The sequence below is a fragment of the Protopterus annectens genome, chromosome 8.part0 (genome assembly GCF_019279795.1).
Source record: "Protopterus annectens isolate FY-2018-M chromosome 8.part0, PAN1.0, whole genome shotgun sequence".
Lineage (NCBI taxonomy): Eukaryota > Metazoa > Chordata > Ceratodontiformes > Protopteridae > Protopterus > Protopterus annectens.
This window is the reverse complement of record NC_056741.1, coordinates 1,401,036,887-1,401,058,563: the sequence shown is the minus strand read 5'-3', so window position 1 is coordinate 1,401,058,563 and position 21,677 is coordinate 1,401,036,887. Positions and strand designations below refer to the sequence as shown.

General features: G+C 44.9%; 1 protein-coding gene across 1 annotated transcript in view; it reads left to right on the top strand.

Moving 5' to 3' along the window:
• Positions 1 to 21,677, top strand: part of PPP2R1B (protein phosphatase 2 scaffold subunit Abeta) — a 1,373,270-nt gene that overhangs the window by 434,314 nt on the left and 917,279 nt on the right. Inside the window, exon 6 of the mRNA XM_044080997.1 lies at positions 972 to 1,127. Coding sequence (XP_043936932.1) covers positions 972 to 1,127 — 156 coding nt within the window. The remainder of the gene's footprint in view (positions 1 to 971; positions 1,128 to 21,677) is intronic.

Here is a 21,677-nt window from a genome sequence, read left to right as displayed (position 1 = left end):
GCCGTCACAAAGGTCACTATTGCCAAATGGATCAGGGACTGTATTACTCAAGCTTATTCCTCTTCTAATAAAGAGCTTACCACCTCTGTCGAAGCTCATTCTACAAGGGCTATGGCTACTTCAATAGCATTCCATTCTAAGCTTGCCATTAGTGACATTTGTGCTGCGGCTACATGGTCTTCCCCGCACACTTTCATTTCTCACTACAAATTGGATGTGGCATCTCGGGGGCGAGCTTCATCTGGTTCCACAGTGCTCAGGAGTGTTTTCCAGTGAGCCACCCAGGATTTAGGTGCTAGGGACGCTGTCCCATCAGTACAGAATGTAGGCGAGATAGGATCACATAACATCTTTTAGTTATGTACTTACCATAACTTTAGATGTTTGGGATCCATCTCGCCTACTTTCCTAATAACCCACCCTCCTTCCCCCTTCCTTGGAGATCAGAAGAGATCAGAAGGTCCAAATCCTGTTTCATCTTGAAACATCTGGCAATGTTATATAAACAAGTTATGTATGTGCGCATGAATGCGGACAAACAAGATCTGGGGGATTAGTGGTGGTGCATTCTGGGATAGAAAATAGCTCAGCCATTAAGAGGCTTCGCTCTATAGCATAGCGTGCCGAGTCGGAGCCGAGGGATCGGCTCCAAACCCATCAGTACAGAATATTGGCAAGATGGATCCCAAACATCTAAAGTTATGGTAAGTACATAACTAAAAGTTTTGCAACTTCAGAAAATATATTTCTAAGAAAAGTTTAAACTGACACCATATACAAAGTAGGAGCATAGTTTTATGTACTTACTGCATCACCAGAAAGCAGTTTGTTTCATTATCAAACATTCCCCCCATATATATGCACAGACTGAAGGTGTACTTTGTAGAGCCTGCTGTAATTCTTGCTTTTGCAATGTGATCATTGATAGATTTATTGTGCATACTTAACATTTTTTTCAATTATTTCAACAGGACTCTGTTCGTCTTTTAGCAGTGGAAGCTTGTGTCAGCATAGCTCAATTACTTCCACTAGAAGACTTAGAAGCATTGGTCATGCCAACGTTACGGCAGGCAGTCGAAGATAAGTCATGGCGTGTGCGCTATATGGTGGCTGATCGGTTTTCTGAGGCAAGTCAGTCAGGTTTGAGTGTTTGTGAATATGCATTTTTATACTTGTATTTGTATGTTGTATGTCTGTGTAGGAGGTCTTTGTATACTGTAGGTACTTGTGAAATTCTTTCACAAACCAAATGAATAATGATGATCATTTTTTTTTGACTGATGTTGATTTCATTAATACTACTCTGTGTAATTATCTTCCATAAGCATTTCCATCATGGCGTTGATGTAATCATTTCTTTCCAGTATTACTACTCCATTAGAATAGATGGAACAGATGTTGAGTATTTCACGGTTATGCATTTTTGAAATGGTCAGGGTGCTTGTAGTTAATGGTAGGATTTTTATTTTACTTTGTTTTTTAAACTTATAACGTGAATACAATAGTACATGTACATATTTTATTTACCATGAATGTTTTGATAATTTTGTTCACAACACTATTTTGTGGCTGCTGCTTCTTTTTTAAGAGGTGTTTTATTCTAGTGTTTTTCCATTAACGCTTGTTTTATGTTAATTAGCAACAGGTTATTAGCAACAGGTTATTAATTGAGTAGTTGTAATTAGTGTTTTTATACGAACCATTGGGGTTTGTTCATTGTTCTGAAGAAGTCCGTTATGTAAGGATGAAACCTGGGTTAACAGAGTTACTAGTGTTTTGGTTTTGTGTGCTTTGCTGCCAATAAATACTTTCTGGATATCCCTATCATCATTTTCTTGTGAAATTCTTTCCCTAGCTCAATTGCGGAGCCAGATTCTTTAATATTAAAGTAAGATATTTTGTCTGATACAGCAAGCAGACAACTATATCCATTCCATCCCCTAGTTTTTTTTTTTTTAATTTATATAGTAATTGTTGCCTTTTGATAGTGTGCTGAGGTAAATGCAGGCATAAACTGTGATCCACTTTTGTGTATTTTTGTGCAACTTAACTATGGGTTGTCTGATCTGACTGGTTTTGACCTAGTCACCGACTCTGAAGCTCTTCGGATCCAGGGCTGTGACACTTCCCCTGCCCATAATTCCTTGAGCTCCACCTTAGTACCTCAGATCTTGTCACCTGAAGTATTCAGCCCTGTCATTGAGGGTTGCAAGTCTTTTATATCCTTTTGCAATGTACTTCTGACTAATCTTGCCATTAGCATTCCTCCTCTCCTCTACCAAAACAGATTTTTCTCTCCAGCTAGTATCATACTGATTGTTGTATTTAAGAGTTGAGTAGATTAGAGTAGGTGTTAAATACCTGGGTTCTTAACTCTGTAGTTAATGCTTGATGTGTTCTTAAGTAACTTGGGTAGATATAAAAGTGTGATATATACAGTTTTGTGTGTAGTTGCATAGTTTGGTAGGGGTGTGTGTATTTGTGGATGTCTAGGAGGGAGAAATTCATTGTGAAAGGTATCCTTGCCCCACAGACAGGGTCAGCCTTGCCTTATTCTTCTGTACTGCTTCTTGTCCCACAAGCTAAGACAAAAGGCCAGAGGACAGGCTGAAAGACGAGGAGAAAGGAAGGAAGGAAAAAGAAATCTGAGACTGAGAAATCTTTTAATCACTCCCCAGATCCCAGGGTACCAAGATGTTTGGAGTCGGCAGATGTCCTTCAAGGATGCATCTGCAGTCCTAACATATGGGTTGTCCTGCCTCAGGCAGCCCTTCGGTCGGCCGGATTCCAAAGTCTGGGTCTGGCCTCGGCTGATGTCGCACTTCACCCGATGTCATAGCTGCTGTTTATTGGGTATAAAGGCATCAGCTGACGCCATTTTCCTCAGTCTTTCTTGCCGCGCGGTGCCCGAAGCAGAAGCTGTTCGCAAGTGCCGGTCGGTCAGATCCAGAGATTCCTACTACCGAAGACTTCTAAAAAGCTAAGTACCCCGTTGGGGACTCTTTCTTGCCTCAGCCGATGTCAGACAAAGTAAATGTTTAACTTGTGGGAAACAAATACCTCATAAGGATTTCCACTCTTACTGCCTTCCTTGCTTAGGCCCAGACCATGACGTATCAGCTTGTCTAGCCTGTGCTTCCTTCAACCGACGGACACTTAGACGTCGGTCGGAGTTTGCAGAGGAGTTTTTTGGTCCCGCTTTTGCATACAAAATGCCGTCGGAGACTCCGACTACTCAATTAGCTAAAAAGCGCAAGGAAAAGGACCGACATTCGCGGCCCGTGGTTTCGGCTGAAACCACGGTTAGGCCAACCGCGAATGTCTGTTTCGGCTGAAACAGAGCCCCTGGTTCTTCCTTCGGCCGAAAGCATGCCTCCGATAGCCGAGGCCTCACAGAGCATGGCTGAATCTGCTACTGAATTTACTGCTACAGAAGCAGGCACCCAGGATTTGTCAGACACTATTCCTTTAGACATATCTACCCCTGCACGTGGGGCTGCTAGACCCCCTGCTTCCATGTCTATCAAGGCTTTTGCCAGGGCTAAAGCAGCTAAATCTTCTAAGGCCTTGCCTGCCAAAACTCCTTCACATAGGCCTACCTCTAGTTCCCAAATACTCAGCCTGGCGGAGGATCTCATTTCTTTGATCAGGGGATCCCAACCTCACCCAGACAGGGCCTCTCAGCCCCCTTCAGACAAGAGGCCTAGGACTGAACCCCCGGAACCTGTCTCTACAGATTATTCCTCGGATGACTCAGACATTTCAGACCCTCACGAAGGCCCATATTCTCCTTATGAGGATTCTGATGCAGAAGACTCCATTCCTTCTGCTTCTCCTCCTGAAGAATTTTCCTTTGGGGAAACCTTGCATGCTATGAGGGAACACTTCCAATGGCAGAGCCAGGATTTTTCAGATTCAAGGAAAAGGCTAAGGACCTTTTTACACTTACCTCAGCATAGGCCTCTAGCCATTCCGCCAGTACTAACAGTTGTTGATGATGCATATAATGATGCCTGTACTGCTCCTGATTCTCTTCCTCCGGCCCCTGCCAAGCCAGACAGATATTACAGGGTCCCGGACACACACTACCATTTGTATAAGGCTCCTGTTGCAGACCCTGAAACCATTTCACAGGGCCCTAAAGGTGTGGCAGCTGCCTCTGCCAAAAACCCTCTTCCCTCTGAAAGGGAATCTAGAGCATTAGAGAGATGGGGTAAAAAGGCTTATACTTCTGCTACTTTTTCGGCCAGGGCCTTGAACTGTCAATTTCACATGATTCAGTACCAGGAATTTTTGTTAGACCAGCTAAATAAAAAACTGTCTTCTCCTGAACCTTTAGACATAAAGTCCCTTCAGGATTTGGTACATAACTCTCAGCAGGTCAGTAACCATTTCTTAAAATGTGGCTATGATGCACTGGAGGCTTCCTTTAGATCAGCTATGACTGGAACAGTGATTCGAAGGCATGCCTGGTTAAAAGAACAATCCTTACCAGACCATGTTAAGTCAAAACTCCTAGATGCTCCCATGGAGAAACAAAGTTTGTTTGGCTCCCCTGCACAGGAGGTTCTAAAGAAGGTGGAAGAAAAAGCAAAATCTGTCCAAACAGTCAAGGATTTCTTACAGGTCCAACCTCCGAGGTTTAGCAGAAATTGGCCTTCGAAGAATTGGTCCTTTCCAGACAACTCCAGAGCGCAGAGAGGCAGAAATAGACGCCCAAGAGGCAGAAGTCAATCTAGGGGTGCCTACAAGGGGACGTCAGTGGCAACCTACCAACCAGAGAAGTACTGCCACAGAATCAACTACAACCACTTCCACAGGGCAGACACAATGACTTCGCTCTAGTTCCGCCTACCAGGGAACAACTGGAAGCACCCTTGGGTGGAAAACTAGCCTTATTCTCCGACAACTGGCATTACATTACAGGAGACAAATGGACTTTACAAACAATAGACAAGGGCTACAGGTTTCACTTCCACACTCTACCAAAAAAGAGAGGAATGCCAAACCTACCACCAAGCCAAAAAACAGACGCTCTAAGACCATTCAAAATGCTGACCCTCCAGCAGCTTCTTCCCATGCTGGGCAAGGAGTCTTGGCTGGTGACTCTAGATCTCAAGGAGGCATACCTGCACGTCCCTATACGACCAGATTGCAGAAGACACCTCAGATTTCTTGCAGGATCAGAGCATTATCAATTCTCAGCATTGCCTTTTGGCTTATCTACTGCGCCCAGAGTATTCATGAAATGCCTGGCATCAGTAATTGATCATTGCAGACTTCAGGGAATTCAAATTTACCCATACCTGGACGACTGCCTAATACAAGCGGACAACAAGGTAAAATTAACAAAGTATTTGGAAAATGTCATACAACTGTTGCAAGCCTTGGGATACACAGTCAACATGCAAAAGTCAAGACTAGTGCCATCCCAAAGGATAACATTCTTGGGTGCAGAACTAGATACATCAACTCAGATGGCTTTTCTCACAGAAGAAAAACAAAAGCAACTACCAGTCTACTTCATGACATTAACAACACAAGCTCAGCTTACTGCAAGGAAAGTCCTGCAAGCCCTGGGCTACATGGCATCCTGCATAATATTGGTTCCGCATGCCAGGCTGCATATGAGGAAGCTACAATGGTACCTAAGAAATGTATGGTCTCAACACAAGCACAGTCTAGAAGCCCAGATTCCAATAATTCCATGCCTGAAGCAAGAATTCCTGTGGTGGGCTCAGGCCTGTCAGTTGAACAGAGGCTTGCCTTTCCACAAACCTCATCCAAGCCAGACCATCACCACGGAAGCCTCAGACCTAGGATGGGGGGCACACATGGTGGGCAAGTGTATACAAGGCCTGTGGACCCAAGACCAGCTGAATCTACACATAAATCTAAAGGAGATGCTGGCAGTGAAACATGCGATCCAGGCATTCAGACCACTCCAACAGGGTCATCTGCTGATAAGGACGGACAATACCACAGTCATGTGGTACATCAACAAACAGGGAGGTACACATTCATAACCTCTATGCCGGATGACAATGGACCTGTGGAATGTGGCCCTGAATCTCGACATTCAACTTCAGGCCAGATTTGTACCAGGAAAAGAAAATTCTCTAGCAGACACCTTAAGCAGAACTACCATGGATGCTCACGAATGGATGCTGCATCCAGATATCTTCAAAGCCATAACAAAGAAATGGGGACTACCACAGTTAGACCTGTTTGCCTCCCCACACAATCACCAATTGAAGAAATTGTGCACAAGAGCATACCACCCACTTGCTTGGAGGGTGGACTCCCTTTCCTTCAGCTGGAAAAAACCTGACAGCATATGCATTTCCACCTCTTCCCTTGATGTACAAAGTTCTACTGAAGATCAGAGAGGATCAGCCAAGGGTAATTCTGATAGCTCCAGACTGGCCGAGGCAACATTGGTACCCACTACTGAGAAGCGAGAAGCATGTCTCGGACACGCATGGCCTCTACCTCTATGTCCCTTACTAACACAGGACAACTACAAGATCCTACATCCAAACTTGAAAACACTGCAGCTAGCTGCTTGGAATATTGCATAAAACAAAATAACCCAGGTTTATCTCAGAGGGTTAAGGACATTATCCTGGAGGCACGCAGACCCTCCACAAGGATGACTTATTCAGCCAAGTGGAAAAGATACCTCATTTGGAGTGCAGCAAAGGGAGAAAATGTCTCATTGGCAAACATAGCACACATCCTGGAATATTTAGCAGAGCTGTTCCACAATGGCCTGTCTTACTCCTCCATTAAGATTCATGCATCAGCAATTTCAGCAGAATACAACATGGATCCTACTGTCTTCTCTCATCCTCTACTCAGGCAGTTCCTGAGAGGAATCAAAAATGTAAAACCTCCAAGGAAACCACCTTTACCTACATGGGATCTCAACTTTGTGCTGGAAAAGTTAACACTTCCCCGTTTTGAACCAGCAGCAACAGCAGAATTACAATTCTTGTCTTGGAAAACTGCTTTCCTGCTAGCAATTACTTCAGCAAGAAGGGTATCTGAGTTACAGGCATTAATGGCAGTACAACCCTTCCTTATCTTCCATCAGGACAGAGTCTCTCTGAGAACTAACCCTACTTTTATGCCAAAAGTGGTCTCCAGAGTATCATTGAACCAAGCGATTCATTTACCTACATTCTTCCCCAACCCACAGAACAGGGGGGAAAGACTGCTACATACCTTGGATGTGCACAGACAATTACGCTACTATCTGGACAGAACTAAGACCAGCAGAAAAACTGACCAGCTTCTGGTAGCATATGCAACAGGAATGCAAGAAAAAGCAATTTCAAAACAGACAATCTCAAAATGGATAGGAAATTGCATTCGATTTTGCTACTCTTTTCATGGAAAGACAACTCCTGATAATATCGGACCTCATTCCACAAGAGCTACAGCCACCACTACAGCTTTCCTACGAGGAGTGGCTACCAAAGACATTTTAGAAGCTGCTACTTGGAGCTCCATGCATACATTTGCCAAGCATTATAATCTTCCCTTATACTCTAGATCCCGAGCAGGTTTTGCAACTGCTGTTTTGCAAGGGATCTTAACTACACCATCTTTATCTTAGTGCCTCCTCCCCCAGTTTGGCTATGGTATTCTACCCATATGTTAGCACTGCAGATGCATCCTTGAAGGACATAGTACAGTTTTGTACCTACCATAAATGTAGGTGTCTGATAGGTATGCATCTGCAGTCAGGATTACCCACCCTCCTCCCCCTCTGTGGTATTCCTAGGGTATTTACCCCTCTTTTAGCTAGCTGGGGGAATCTATTATGGTGCATTTGTTTGTATATATGTGTATATCTATATATATATATATATATATATATATATATATCTATATATATATATATATATATATATATATATATATATATATATATTTATATTGTTTGCTCTCTACTGTTTGGAATTATTTGCATTTATCCAAATTTAGCCTTCCTAGAGGGCACCTGGCATCTGGGGCAAGAAACACTGAGGAAAATGGCGTCGGCTGATGCCTTTATACCCAATAAACAGCAGCTATGACGTCTGGTGAAGTGCGACGTCAGCCGAGGCCAGACCCAGACTTAGGAATCCGGCCGACCGAAGGGTTGCCTGAGGCAGGACAACCCATATGTTAGGACTGCAGATGCATACCTATCGGACATCTACATTTATGGTAGGTACAAAACTGTACTTTCCTGTGATAGAACTATCACCTCCTCTGTTCCTGATGTCCTTCAAGGATGCATCTGCAGTCCTTACAAATGGGTTGTCCTGTCGTCAGGCAGCCCCTCGGTCGGCCGGATTCCAAAGTCTGGGTCCGGCTTCGGCTGGTGTCGCACTTCACCCGTCGTCATCGCTGCAGTTCTTCGGGTATAAAGGCATCAGCCGATGCCATTTTCCTCAGTCTTTCTTGCCGCGTGGTGCCCGAAGCAGAAGCTGTTCGCAAGTGCCGGTCGGTCAGATCCAGAGATTACTACTACCGAATACTACTTCGAAGACTTCTAAAAAGCTAAGTACCCCGTTGGGGACTCTTTTTTGCCTCAGCCTATGTCAGAGAAAGTGAATAACTGTTTATCTTGTGGGAAACAAATACCTCATAAGGATTTCCACTCCTACTGTATTCATTGCTTTGGCCCAGACCACGACGTAGCAGCTTGTCTAGCCTGTGCTTCTTTTAACCGACGGACGCTTAGACGTCGGTCGGAGTTTGCTGAACAGATTTTCGGCTCTGATTTTGCCTATATTATGCCGTCGGATCCCCCGACTACGCAAATTTCCAAAAAACGAAAAGAAAAGGACCAGCACCAGCGGTCCGCGGTTTCGGCGGAAACCGCGAGTAAGCAAACCGCGAGTGTCTCTGTTTCGGCCGAAACCGAGCAAGCGGTTCTTTCTTCAGCCGAAACCATGCCTTCTACCGAGGCCTCCTCTAACCTGGTAGAAACGGCTTCTGAAATCCAACCTTCTGTTGCGGTTTCTCAGGAATTATCAGACACAATTCCCCTGGATATTTCAACCCCTGCACGTGGAGCTGCTAAGCCTCCTGCAGCCATGTCTATTAAGGCCTTTGCCAGGGCTAAAGCAGCCAAAGCTTCAAAAATTGTGCCTGCCAAACCCCCTTCACACAGGCCCAGCACTAGCTCTCATATGCTTTCTTTGGCTCAGGATCTAATTTCCTTAATTCGTGGATCCCAGCCTCATCCAGACAGGTCCTCTCTCCCACCTCCAGAAAAGAGGCCTAGAGCAGAGCTCCCTGAACCAGTATCCACTGATGATTCCTCTGATGACTCAGAACACACAGACCCTCCTGAGGCTTCTTATTCTCCTTACGAAGACTCTGATGCGGAAGAGTCCATTCCTTCAGCCTCTCCACCTGAGGAATTTTCCTTTGGGGAAACCTTGCATGCTATGAGGGAACAATTTCAGTGGCAGGGCCAAGATTTCTGACTCCAGAAAAAGGCTTAGAACCTTTCTACATTTGCCACAGCATAGGCCCTTAGCTATACCTCCAGTTCTTTCTGTTGTAGATGATGCATTTAATGATGCCTGCACTGCTCCTGATTCATTACCTCCGGCTCCTGCTAAGCCCGATAGGTTCTACAGGGTCCCGGACACTCATCACCATTTATACAAGGCTCCTTTTGCAGATCCAGAGACTATCTCCCAGGGACCTAAAGCTGTAGCAGCTACTTCTACTAAAACCCCCCTCCCCTCTGAAAGGGAATCCAGGTCCTTAGAGAGATGGGGTAAAAAAGTTTACACTTCTGCTACCTTGTCAGCTAGGGCTTTGAACTACCAATTTCATATGATTCAATATCAAGAGTTTATGCTTGACCAGTTAACTAAAAAGCTGTCCTCTGAAGAATCTTTAGATAAAAAATATGTTCAGGAAATGGTACATAACATACAGCAGGTTAGTAACCATTCTTTAAAATGTGGCTATGATGCACTGGAGGCTTCCTTTAGATCAGCCAGACTGGCACAGTTATCAGGAGACATGCATGGTTGAAAGAACAGGTATTACCAGACCATGTCAAATCAAAGCTTTTGGATGCACCCATGGACAAGTTCAATTTATTTGGTTCCCCTGCTCAGCAGGTACTAAAAAAGATGGAAGAGAAGGCAAAATCTGTACAAACTGTGAAAGATTTCTTACAGGTTCAACCTCCAGGGTTTAGCAGGAACTGGCCCTCCAAGAATTGGTCCTTTCCGGACTCCTCTAAGACTCAGAGGCAGGAATAGGCGTTCTAGAGGCAGAAACCGATCCAGGGGTGCCTACAGAGGACGCCAATGGCAAGGTAACAACCAGCGAGGCACTGACGTAGCCACCACCACTACAACAACTCAATCACAGTGACTTGACAGTAGCACCGCCTACCAGGGAACAACTACAAGCACCCTTAGGCGGAAAGCTAACCTTATTTTCAGAAAACTGGCATTGCATCACAAGAGAAAAATGGATTTTGCAAACTGTAGACCAAGGTTACAGGTTCCATTTCCATACTCTACCAAGGAAGAGAGGAATGCCAAACCTACCACCTACTCAAAAGGCAGAACCTCTAAAGCAAATATCTCAGCTATTAAGAATGAGCTGTGGAAAAGGTACCATCTACGGAGCAAGGAAAGGGATTTTACTCCAGACTCTTCCTGGTACCAAGAAAAGAAAACAAATGGAGACCCATTCTAGACCTGTCCGCCTTAAACACATTCCTTATTGTTCCAAAATTCAAAATGCTGACCCTACAGCAGCTTCTTCCCATGCTGGGCAAGGAGTCTTGGCTGGTAACTCTAGATCTTAAGGAGGCATACCTGCACGTCCCCATAAGACCAATTTGCAGAAGATACCTCAGATTTCTTGCAGGATCAGAGCATTATCAATTTTCAGCATTGCCCTTTGGCTTATCTACTGCGCCCAGAGTGTTCACGAAATGCCTGGCATCAGTAATTGCTCATTGCAGACTTCAGGGGATCCAGATTTATCCCTACCTGGACGACTGCCTGATACAAGTGGACAACAAAAGCAAGCTAATAGAAGACTTACAAAGAGTCATTTACCTGCTGCAAGCCTTGGGATATACGGTCAATATAAAAAAGTTAAGGCTGACTCCATCCCAAAGAATAACCTTTCTGGGTGCAGAGCTGGACACATCAAAACAAATGGCATTCCTAACTGCAGAAAAGGAAGAGCAACTACCTCTCTACTTCTTGGCACTAACAAAGCAGAACCATCTAACTGCAAGAAAAGTACTGCAAGCTCTAGGCTTCATGGCATCCTGCATAATTCTGGTCCCTCATGCCAGACTGCATATGAGAAAGCTACAGTGGTACCTAAAGAATTTGTGGTCCCAACACAAGCACAGCCTAGAGACCAAAATTCCAATAATTCCATGCCTGAAACAAGAGTTCCTATGGTGGGCTCAGGCCTGCCACTCAAACACAGGATTGCCCTTCTGCAACAGCCAACCAAGCCAAACCATCACGACAGATGCCTCAGACCTCGGTTGGGGGGCACACATGCTGGACAAGTGCATACAAGGCTTATGGACTCAAGACCAGCTGCGCCTACACATAAATCTAAAGGAAATGCTGGCAGTAAAATTGGCAATCCAGTCATTCAGACCATTTCTCCAAGAAGGTCAGTTGATAAGGACAGACAACACCACAGTTATGTGGTACATCAACAAACAGGGAGGCACCCATTCATATCCTCTATGCCGGCTGGCACTGGACCTATGGGATGTGGCCCTCAGCTACAACATTCACTTACAAGCAATTTATGTACCAGGAAAAGAAAACATTCTAGCAGACATATTAAGCAGAACTACCACAGATGCCCACGAATGGATGCTTCATCCGGACATCTTCAAAGCCATCACAAGAGAATGGGGATTACCTCAAATAGACTTGTTTGCATCCCCACTCAATCACCAGCTAAAGAAATTCTGCACAAGGACGTACCACCCACTTGCTTGGAAGGTGGACTCCCTATCATTCAGTTGGAAAAACCTGACAGCATACGCATTCCCACCACTTCCTTTGATGCACAAGGTGCTTCTGAAGATCAAAGAGGACCGTCCAAGGATCATTCTGATAGCTCCAGACTGGCCAAGGCAACATTGGTACCCACTGCTGAGGAGCATGTCTCGGGAACAAATATGGACACTACCCCTGATCCCATTGCTGTTAACACAGAACAACTACAGCATCCTGCATCCAAACCTGAAAACTCTGCAGCTAACTGCCTGGAACATTACATAACAGCAATTAACCCAAATTTATCCCAAAGGGTTAGACATAATCCTGGAGGCTCGCAGACCTTCAACAAGAAAGAATTATGCAGCAAAATGGAAAATATATCTCATTTGGAGTACTGCAAGGGGAGAAGATGTGACACTGGTGAACATAGCCAACATCCTGGAGTACTTGGCAGAGCTCTTCCACTCAGGCCTGTCCTATTCCTCCATCAAGATGCATGCTTCAGCTATTTCAGCAGAATACAGCTGGGATCCTCCTGTCTTCTCTCATCCCCTGCTCAGACAGTTTCTAAGAGGAATTAAAAATGTAAAACCTCCCAGGAAACCACCATTGCCAGCATGGGACTTGAACTTTGTGCTAGAAAAATTGACTCTTCCCCCTTTCGAGCCAGCAGCAACAGCAGAATTACAATACTTATCCTGGAAGACTGCTTTTCTGCTGGCAATAACTTCAGCAAGAAGGGTCTCTGAACTACAGGCACTAATGGCAGTGCAACCCTTCCTGATCTTCCATCAAGATAGTGTCCATGAGAACAAATCCTACATTTATGCCTAAGGTGGTATCCAGAGTGTCATTAAATCAGGCTATCCACCTACCTACATTCTTCCCAAACCCACAGAACAGGGGAGAAAGGCTCTTGCATACCTTGGATGTACACAGGCAATTACGCTACTACCTGGACAGGACTAAGTCCAATAGAAAAACTGACCAGCTTCTAGTAGCATATGCCACAGAGAAGGAAGGAAAACCAATTTCAAAACAGACAATCTCCAAATGGATAGGAAATTGCATTAGATTTTGTTACTCCTACCATGGAAAGAAAACTCCAGAGAACATCAGGCCTCACTCCACAAGGGCTACAGCCACTACCACAGCTTTCTTACGAGGAGTGGCTACCAAGGACATTATAGAGGCTGCTACTTGGACCTCCATGCATACATTTGCCAAGCATTACAATTTACCTTTATACTCTAGATCCCGAGCAGGTTTTGCCACTGCTGTTTTGCAAGGGATCCTAGCTACACCATAATCTCTACTCTTTCCTCCTCCCCTTGTTTAGCTATGGTATTCTACCAATTTGTAAGGACTGCAGATGCATCCTTGAAGGACATAGTACAGTTTTGTACCTACCATAAATGTAGATGTCCGAGAGGAATGCATCTGCAGTCAGGATTACCCACCCTCCTTCCCCTCTGAGGTACTCCTAGGGTATTTGCCATCCTTCAGCTAGCTTGGGGGGGATCTATTATGGTGTATTTGTTTGTATATATGTACATACATGTTTATTTTTTGTTTGCTCTCTACTATTTGGAAACATTGGCATTTATCCAAATTTAGCCATCCAAGAGGGCACCTGGCATCTGGGGCAAGAAACTGAGGAAAATGGCGTCGGCTGATGCCTTTATACCCAAAGAACTGCAGCGATGACGTCGGGTGAAGTGCGACACCAGCCGAAGCCGGACCCAGACTTTGGAATCCGGCCGACCGAGGGGCTGCCTGACGACAGGACAACCCATTTGTAAGGACTGCAGATGCATTCCTCTCGGACATCTACATTTATGGTAGGTACAAAACTGTACTTTCTCCCCAGAGGAGCTGGTGAGTACCAGGCTACACTTCTCGATATTCAAGAATGAGGGCACTAGAAGACCATCTTTGGTTGCCTCATTGACTCTTATCTAAAAACCTGACTGAACAGGATGTTGAGAGGATGATGAGGAAGTTCCTCAGAATGTAGTTTCAGCTTGGGGATGATGGTGTTTCACTGTTGCAGTCATCACATTTGGGTTATCTGCTTGCAGTAGCCCTCAGTCAGCCAGATTATTAAAGTCTTGGGTCCTGCGTAGTTTGCGGTCTCATCTTCTGACGTCAGGGGTATAAAGCATGCAGCCAACACCATTACATCAGTCTTTCTTGCTGTGCGGTGCCCAAAGGAGAAGCAGTTCGCAAGTGCCAGTCGGCTGACTCCTGAAATTTTCGTTTTCGATTTTCCTAACCGGTCTTTAACTAAAGCTAAGTACCTCATTGGGGAAACCTTTTCTTGCTCTAAACTGATGTCAGTAAAAGTCAGTAATTGTATTTCTTGTGGAAAGCGAATACCTCAAAGATTTTCATTCATACTGTATTCCTTGCCTAGGCCCTTACCACGACGTACCTCACTGTCGGTTTTGTGCCTTATTTAAACACCGAACTATTAGGGAGGCGCAGTGGTGCAGCGGTTAACGTTGCCTCACAGCAAGAGGTTCTCCTATTCGATTCTCGGCTGGGGTGCCTTCTGTGTGGAGTTTGCATATTCTCCCTGTGTTCGCATAGGTTTCTTCCGGGTACTCCAGTTTCCTCCCACATTTCAAAGACCTGCATCTGGTGCATTTCTCCCCGGGCCTCCACTGAAAACAGGCTCTGTGGAACCTAGTCAGACTTTCCCGGTCAACAAATGTTAAATATTTGTCGCCGGTATATTTACACTTCTAAATATTTCGGTACTCTGTTCAGTTATCCAAATATGTCTTCAGTAAGCAGTCTGACTACTGACATTCTGAAAAAACGCAAAGATAGACAGGCCGCCTAGGTCCAAAGCTGCCGACGGCACTTATCCTAAGCTAGCCACCAGTTCGCTGGTACTCAGTGAGGCACTTTCGCAGCCCCTGATACCTGCTACTTCAGATTCGCAGGCCTCTACTGAAACCCATTTGGAGTGCGGTGTACTGCGAGATGCTTCAGCTGTGGAACCTGCGGATGTCTCTACCTTGGATGGGTCCAGAGCCGCTGTGCTGACACTGGCTTATGAGGGTGTATTCAGGCCTACTGACTTGCATATTAAACCAATGCCATCTTCTTCAAGGCCTAAAACTCAAACAATGCTTAGAAAACCACCCAGACTGGATGGTCAGGCCTCTATGCCTAAAAAACAAATAAGAATGGATGAAGACCTTATTACTTTAATCAGGGGAAGCCAGCCTTCCCCCTCTGAGACCTAGGACTGAATTTGCCTATGATACTTCTGTTCAGGATTCTGAAATTTGTTTCCTCTGATGACCAGGATTTGCCGTACTCTACCTATGAGGATTCTGATGCAGAGGACTCTATTCCCTCTGCTTCCCCTCCAGAGGATTTCTCCTGTTAAGGAGCATTTCCGCTGGGAAAGCCAGGATTACTCTGATTCAAAAAAGTGGCTTAGGGATTTCTTACTCTTGCCCCAACACGGTCCTTTAGCTATCCCCCCTGTACTGGACTTCGTTGATGATGCCTTTTCGGAATCTAGCTTGGCCCCTGATTCTTTACCTCCTGCTCCCAGAAAACCTGATAGATATTACAAGGTTCCTGACTGTCACAAGTTCCTTTTTAAAAATTCTACTGCGGATCCTGAGACCATTTCACAGGGCTTTAAGCGCATTAAGGCTACTACTGCCAAAATCCTACCCCCTCTGATAGAGATTCCAGGGCGCTGGATAAATGGCGTAAGAAGGTATACACTTCTGCAACCTTGGCCATTAGGGCCTTAAACTGCCAGTTTCATATGTTAAAGTATCAGCATATTATTGGATTGCTTAAACAGAAAATGATGTTGATTCCTGACTCTGCTGAAAATAAGGATTTACAGGATTTAATGCATTCTGCTGAACTAGTTGGAAAACATACTTTGCATTGTGGTTTTGATTCACTAAAAGCATCTTGCAGGGCTGCTGTCACTGGGTCTGTTCTTAGAAGGCATGCTTGGCTTATGGACCAGTCTTTGGCAGATCATGTTAAAACTAAATTGCTGGATGCTCCCTTAAATCAGGACTGCCTGTCTGGTAACAAAGCATTAGTAGTACATAAAAAGATTGAGGAAAAAGCTAAATCTATGAAAACTGTTAGATTTCCTACAGGTACATCCTCCAAGATTTAGTAGGCATTGGCCCTGTAAGCATTGGTCCTTTCCTGCCTCTTCCAGGCCTTCAGTCCAAACCCAGAGCCAGCAGAACAACCAGGCTTCAGTCCTAAGGTACGCACCGGACTAAGCAGTGGTGGGGCTCCCACTTCCAAATCAGGGAGTAGTAAGACTCTCCCCTATGGTAAACTGTCTCATTGACTTAACTTTAAATTTTCCAAGCCCTTAACTGACTGCTCCTTTAGGGGGAAAGATTGCTCGGTAGACAAAAAACTGGGAACTAATTACCCAGGACAAATGGTTTTTAAATATATTTTCCCAAGGATACAAATTTCATTACCACACGTTGCCAACCCCAAATGGTTGGCCAGGTGTTCATCGTGTTTCACTGTTGCAGTCATGACTGTAGGGTTCTCCCCTGCCGGCAGGCAGTCCTCTGTCTGCCAGAATCCTTAAGTCTGGGTCCGGCGTCGACTGTTCAACCATGCTCCCTGACGTCAGAGCGCCAGGAGCACAATGCTGACAGCCGACGCCATCTTCTCCAGTCTTTCTTGCCGTGCGGTGATAGCAGTTCGCAAGTGCCGGTCGGCTGACTCCTGACGATTTTTTCTGATAAACTTCAGTCCGAAGACTTTCTTCACTCAAAGCTAAGTACCCCATTGGGGAAACTTTTTCTTGCTCCAGTCCGATGTCAGAAAAAGTTAATAATTGTATTTCATGTGGGAAGCAAATACCTCATAAGGATTTTCATTCTTACTGTATTCCTTGCTTAGGCCCTGACCCACGACGTAGCTAGTTGTCGGTTTTGTGCTAGATTCAATCAACGTACAATTAAACAAAGGTATGATTTTGCTTTTCATTACTTCGGTAGGCGCTTTAACTACAAAATGTCGGATACGGTTTCGGCTACCGGAGTTCACAAACGTCACAAGGATAAAGACAGGCCTCCGAGGTCCAAATCTGATAGCGCACAAGCGGAGCCACCTTCAGGTTCGGCCGTCAGTGAGGCGCTTTTGCAGCCCCTGTCGTCGGCCATTTCAGAACAGATGGCTAAAACGGACTCTCATGAGGAGCCAACCAGGCCTTTAAATATCTCTATTGCAGGACCTTCGGACAGTGCTCCTTCGGATGGGTCTGGAGCCGCTGTGCAGGTACCGGCTTCCGAAGGGGTTTTCAGGCCTACTCAGCTTCTAATAAAGGCAAAGCCAAAGACAAAGGCAGACTCCTGAATCAAAGGCTGCAACACAGGCCTCTTCTGAACCGGCTCCCAAGTCACAAACAGTTACTCAAGATGGCGGAGGATTTACTTTAATATGATTAGGGGTTCACATCCCCCTCCAGATAAAAGGCCAAGGCAGGATGTTTATTATGATTCCTCTGATCAGGCTTCTGTTCAGTTTCCTCTTCTGACCAGGAATATTCTTTCCCTCCTTATGAGGATTCTGATGCTGAGGAAATCCATTCCTTCAGCTTCTCCCCCTGAGGATTTCTCTTTTGGGGAAACTTTGCATGAAATGAGGGAACATTTCCACTGGGAAGGACAGGAGTATTCGGAATCTAAGAAAAGACTAAGGGATTTTCTTCTTCTCCCCCTACATAGACCCCTGGCTATTCCTCCTGTTTTGGATATTGTGGATTATGCTTTTTCGGAGGCTAACTTAACCCCCGATTCTTTTCCTCCTGCTCCTGTCAAGCCTGATAGATATTACAGGGCTCCTGATTCCCACCAGTTTTTATACAAGAACCCTTCTGCTGATCCTGAAACCATTTCTCAGGGTCCTAAGGGAGTTAAGGCCGCTTCTGCCAAAAATCCCATTCCCACTGAAAAGGATTCTAGATCTTTAGAAAGATGGGGCAAAAAAGTGTACACTTCTGCTACTTTGTCCATTAGGGCTTTAAACTGTCAGTTTCATATGCTGAAATACCAGCAATTTCTCCTGTCTGTTTTAAAACAAAAGCTTATTTCCATTTCTGCCTGTGCAGGTAAGGAATTACATGACTTATTGCATGCCACTGAGCAAGTTGGGAAGCATGGTTTACACTGTGGATTTGATGTCTTGGAGGCTTCTTGTAGGGCTGCTGCCTCTGGCACAGTCATTAGAAGGCATGCATGGCTAAAGGAACAAAATTTGCCAGAACAAGTAAAAGCTAAATTATTGGATGCTCCTGTTCAGCATAATATTTTGTTTGGATCAAAAGCTGAAGAGGTGATTAAAAAGATGGAGGATAAGGCGAAATCCATGCAAACAGTTAAAGATTTCTTACAAGTGCAGCCACCAAGATTTAGCAGAAATTGGCCTTCTAAAAATTTTCCTTTTCCACTTCAGACAGGCCTCAGAGGGGTAGATATGGACGCTCCAGAGGAAGGCCTCAAACACAAGGTTCTTATAGACCAAGACAGTGGACTGCTTTCACCCCTAGGGGAGGAGAGGACAGGTCACAAACTCATAGGAAACAAACTCAATGAATCCCTCTGTTGGGCTGCATGAACTTCTTGCCTGGAAGCCCCTCTCGGAGGAAAACTCTCTCTTTTTTATCAAAATTGGACTCGTATAACTCAAGACAAGTGGGTTCTGGATGTGGTTTTAAGAGGTTACAAATTCCATTTTCATACCCTGCCAAGGCCAAGCGGATGGCCAGACCTTCCAAAACATCAATGGACAGAGGCCTTAAACCAGGTGGAAGCTGTTTTGGCTATGAAAGCCATAGAACTGGTTCCAATTTCAGAGAGGGACAAGGTTTTTACTCAAGGCTCTTTCTAGTCCCCAGGAAGCAAAACTCATGGAGACCCATTCTGGATCTGTCAGTCTTGAACCCCTTTCTAGAGATTCCAAAATTCAAGATGCTTACTCTACAGCAGCTACTTCCAATGCTGTCCAAAGATGCTTGGATGGTAACTTTGGATTTAATGGAGGCATATTTACACATTCCCATCAGGCAGGAAAGCAGAAAATACCTCAGGTTCAAGGCCGGATCGAGGCACTTTCAATTGTCTGCGCTGCCCTTTGGATTGTCTACTGCGCCCAGGGTCTTCACCAAATGCCTGGCTCCAGTTGTAGCTTACTGCAGACTCAAGGGAGTTCAAATTTACCCTCATCTGGACGATTGTCTAATTCAGGCAGACAGCAAGGATGTCTTACTCCAGCATCTAGAATTTGTTCAGAACCTCCAAGTTCCTGGGATTCTCTGTAAACATAAAGTCAAATTTGACACCCTCACAACAGATAACTTTTCTGGGTGCTCTTCTAAACACCACAACCCAGATGGCATTTCTAACATCCGAAAAACAATTACAGCTGGCTTCAACTTTCAAAACCTTGGCAACTTTAACTAGTCTATCTGCAAGGAGATTCCTGCAGGCTTTGGGTTACATGGCCTCCTGCATCCTTCTCGTACCATATGCAAGACTACAGATGAGGTAAATACAGTGGTACCTAAAAAGTGTATGGTCTCAGCATTGCAACAGTTTAGACATACTGATCTCCATCCTGCCTTGCCTTCAAAAGGAATTTCTTTGGTGGTCCAGGGCATGTACTCTAAACAAAGGGAAACCCTTCTGTCTGCCTCCTGCCACTCAGATTCTAACCACAGACGCCTCAGATTATGCTTGGGGAGCCCATTTTCAGGGCAACTGTCTGCAGGGCCTTTGGACAAAGGATCAGAAGCACCTGCATATCAATTTAAAGGAAATGTTAGCCATCCAGGAAGCTCTACTGGCCTTCAGGAATCTTTTACATCCAGGACAACTACTAATATGGACAGACAACACCACAGTTATGTGGTACATAAACAAGCAAGGGGGATCTCATTCCTACCCCCTTTGCAGACTAGCCATGGATCTATGGAACACAGCTCTAGCTTGCAATTTGGACCTTCAAGCTCAGTTTCTACCAGGGAAGCTAAACTTCCTGGCAGACAGTCTGAGCAGAAACCTTTCGGATCCACACGAGTGGATGCTGGACACAAAAATATTCAGGATAACAGCAGTCTGGGGATGTCCTCACATAGACCTCTTTGCATCCCACCTCAATCAACTACAGAATTTCTGCACCAGGACTTTCCACAAAGAAGCTTGGAAAGTGGATGCCCTATCATTCAGTTGGAGGAACCTCTCGGGATATGCCTTTCCGCCTCTTCCTCTTCTTCCACGGGTATTATTAAAGATAAAATAGGACAACCCCAAGATGATAATCTTGCTGGCCCCAAATTGGCCTCGACAGTTTTGGTACCCAACTCTAAAAAACCTATGTCTGGAGCCCCCTTGGGTTTTACCTCAGTCTCCGAACCTTCTGTCCCAACATCAGGGTCAGGTTCTACACTCTCATGTCAGAACTCTCAGCCTGGCGGCTTGGTTAATCCAGGGCCTTTGATTTCTTCTTTCCTACCCAAGCAGGTTATGGATGTCATTTTAGAAGCCAGACGTCCTAGTACTAGAAAATCTTATGCAGGAAAATGGAAAAGATTTTGTTCCTGGATGCAGGCTCAGGATTCTGATACTCTTCTTCTGAACATTCCTTTAATTTTACTTTACTTGACAGATCTCTTACATAAGGGCCTCTCTTTCTCTTCCATTAAGATACATGCCTCTGCTATTTCTGCTCATTATAACACAGACCCTCCAATCTTTTCCCACCAGCTCATGAGACAGTTTCTCAGAGGAGCTAAAAACTTAAGACCTCCTAGATCTCCTCCCATCCCTGCTTTGGGATCTCAACTATGTTTTGGAAAAACTAACCTTGCCTCCTTTTGAGCCTGCCGCCTCTTCTGACATCAAGTTTTTATCTTGAAGACTGCTATTCTGTTAGCCCTAACCTCTGCCAGGAGAGTTTCAGAGTTACAAGCTCTTATGGCTGTGGAACCTTATATTATTTTTCATCAAGACAGTGTCTGAGGACTAATCCTACCTTCATGCCTAAGGTGGTTTCCAAAGTGGCTTTAAATCAGACTATCCACTTGCCAACTTTTTTCCCCACTCCTCAAAATAAAGGGGAAAGGATCTTACATTCCTTGGATGTGCACAGACAACTACGTTTTTACCTGGACAGAACCAAGGACATCAGAAAATCAGAACAATTGTTTGTTTCTTATGCTTCAAGTTCCCAAGGTAAAGCCATTTCAAAACAGACCATTTCTAAATGGATTGCTCATGGAATCAGATTTTGTTATTCTCACCATGGAAAGCAAATTCCAGGGAGTATACGGACTCATTCCACCAGAGCTGCTGCCACTTCTGCGGCTTTTCTCAGGGGAGTTCCTACCAAAGACATTTTGGAAGCTGCAACTTGGAGTTCGGTGCATACTTTTTCTAAGCACTACAATCTACCTCTCTACTATAAGTCTAGGGCAGGCTTTGCCTCTGCAGTCTTGCAGGGCCTTTTAGCCGCCCCTTCTTCTTTATGACCACCGCCCTTTCTTTCAGCTTTGGGATTCTACCCTACAGTCATGACTGCAACAGTGAAACACTATGAACATAGTACAGTTGTGTACACCTACCATAAATGTAGATGTTC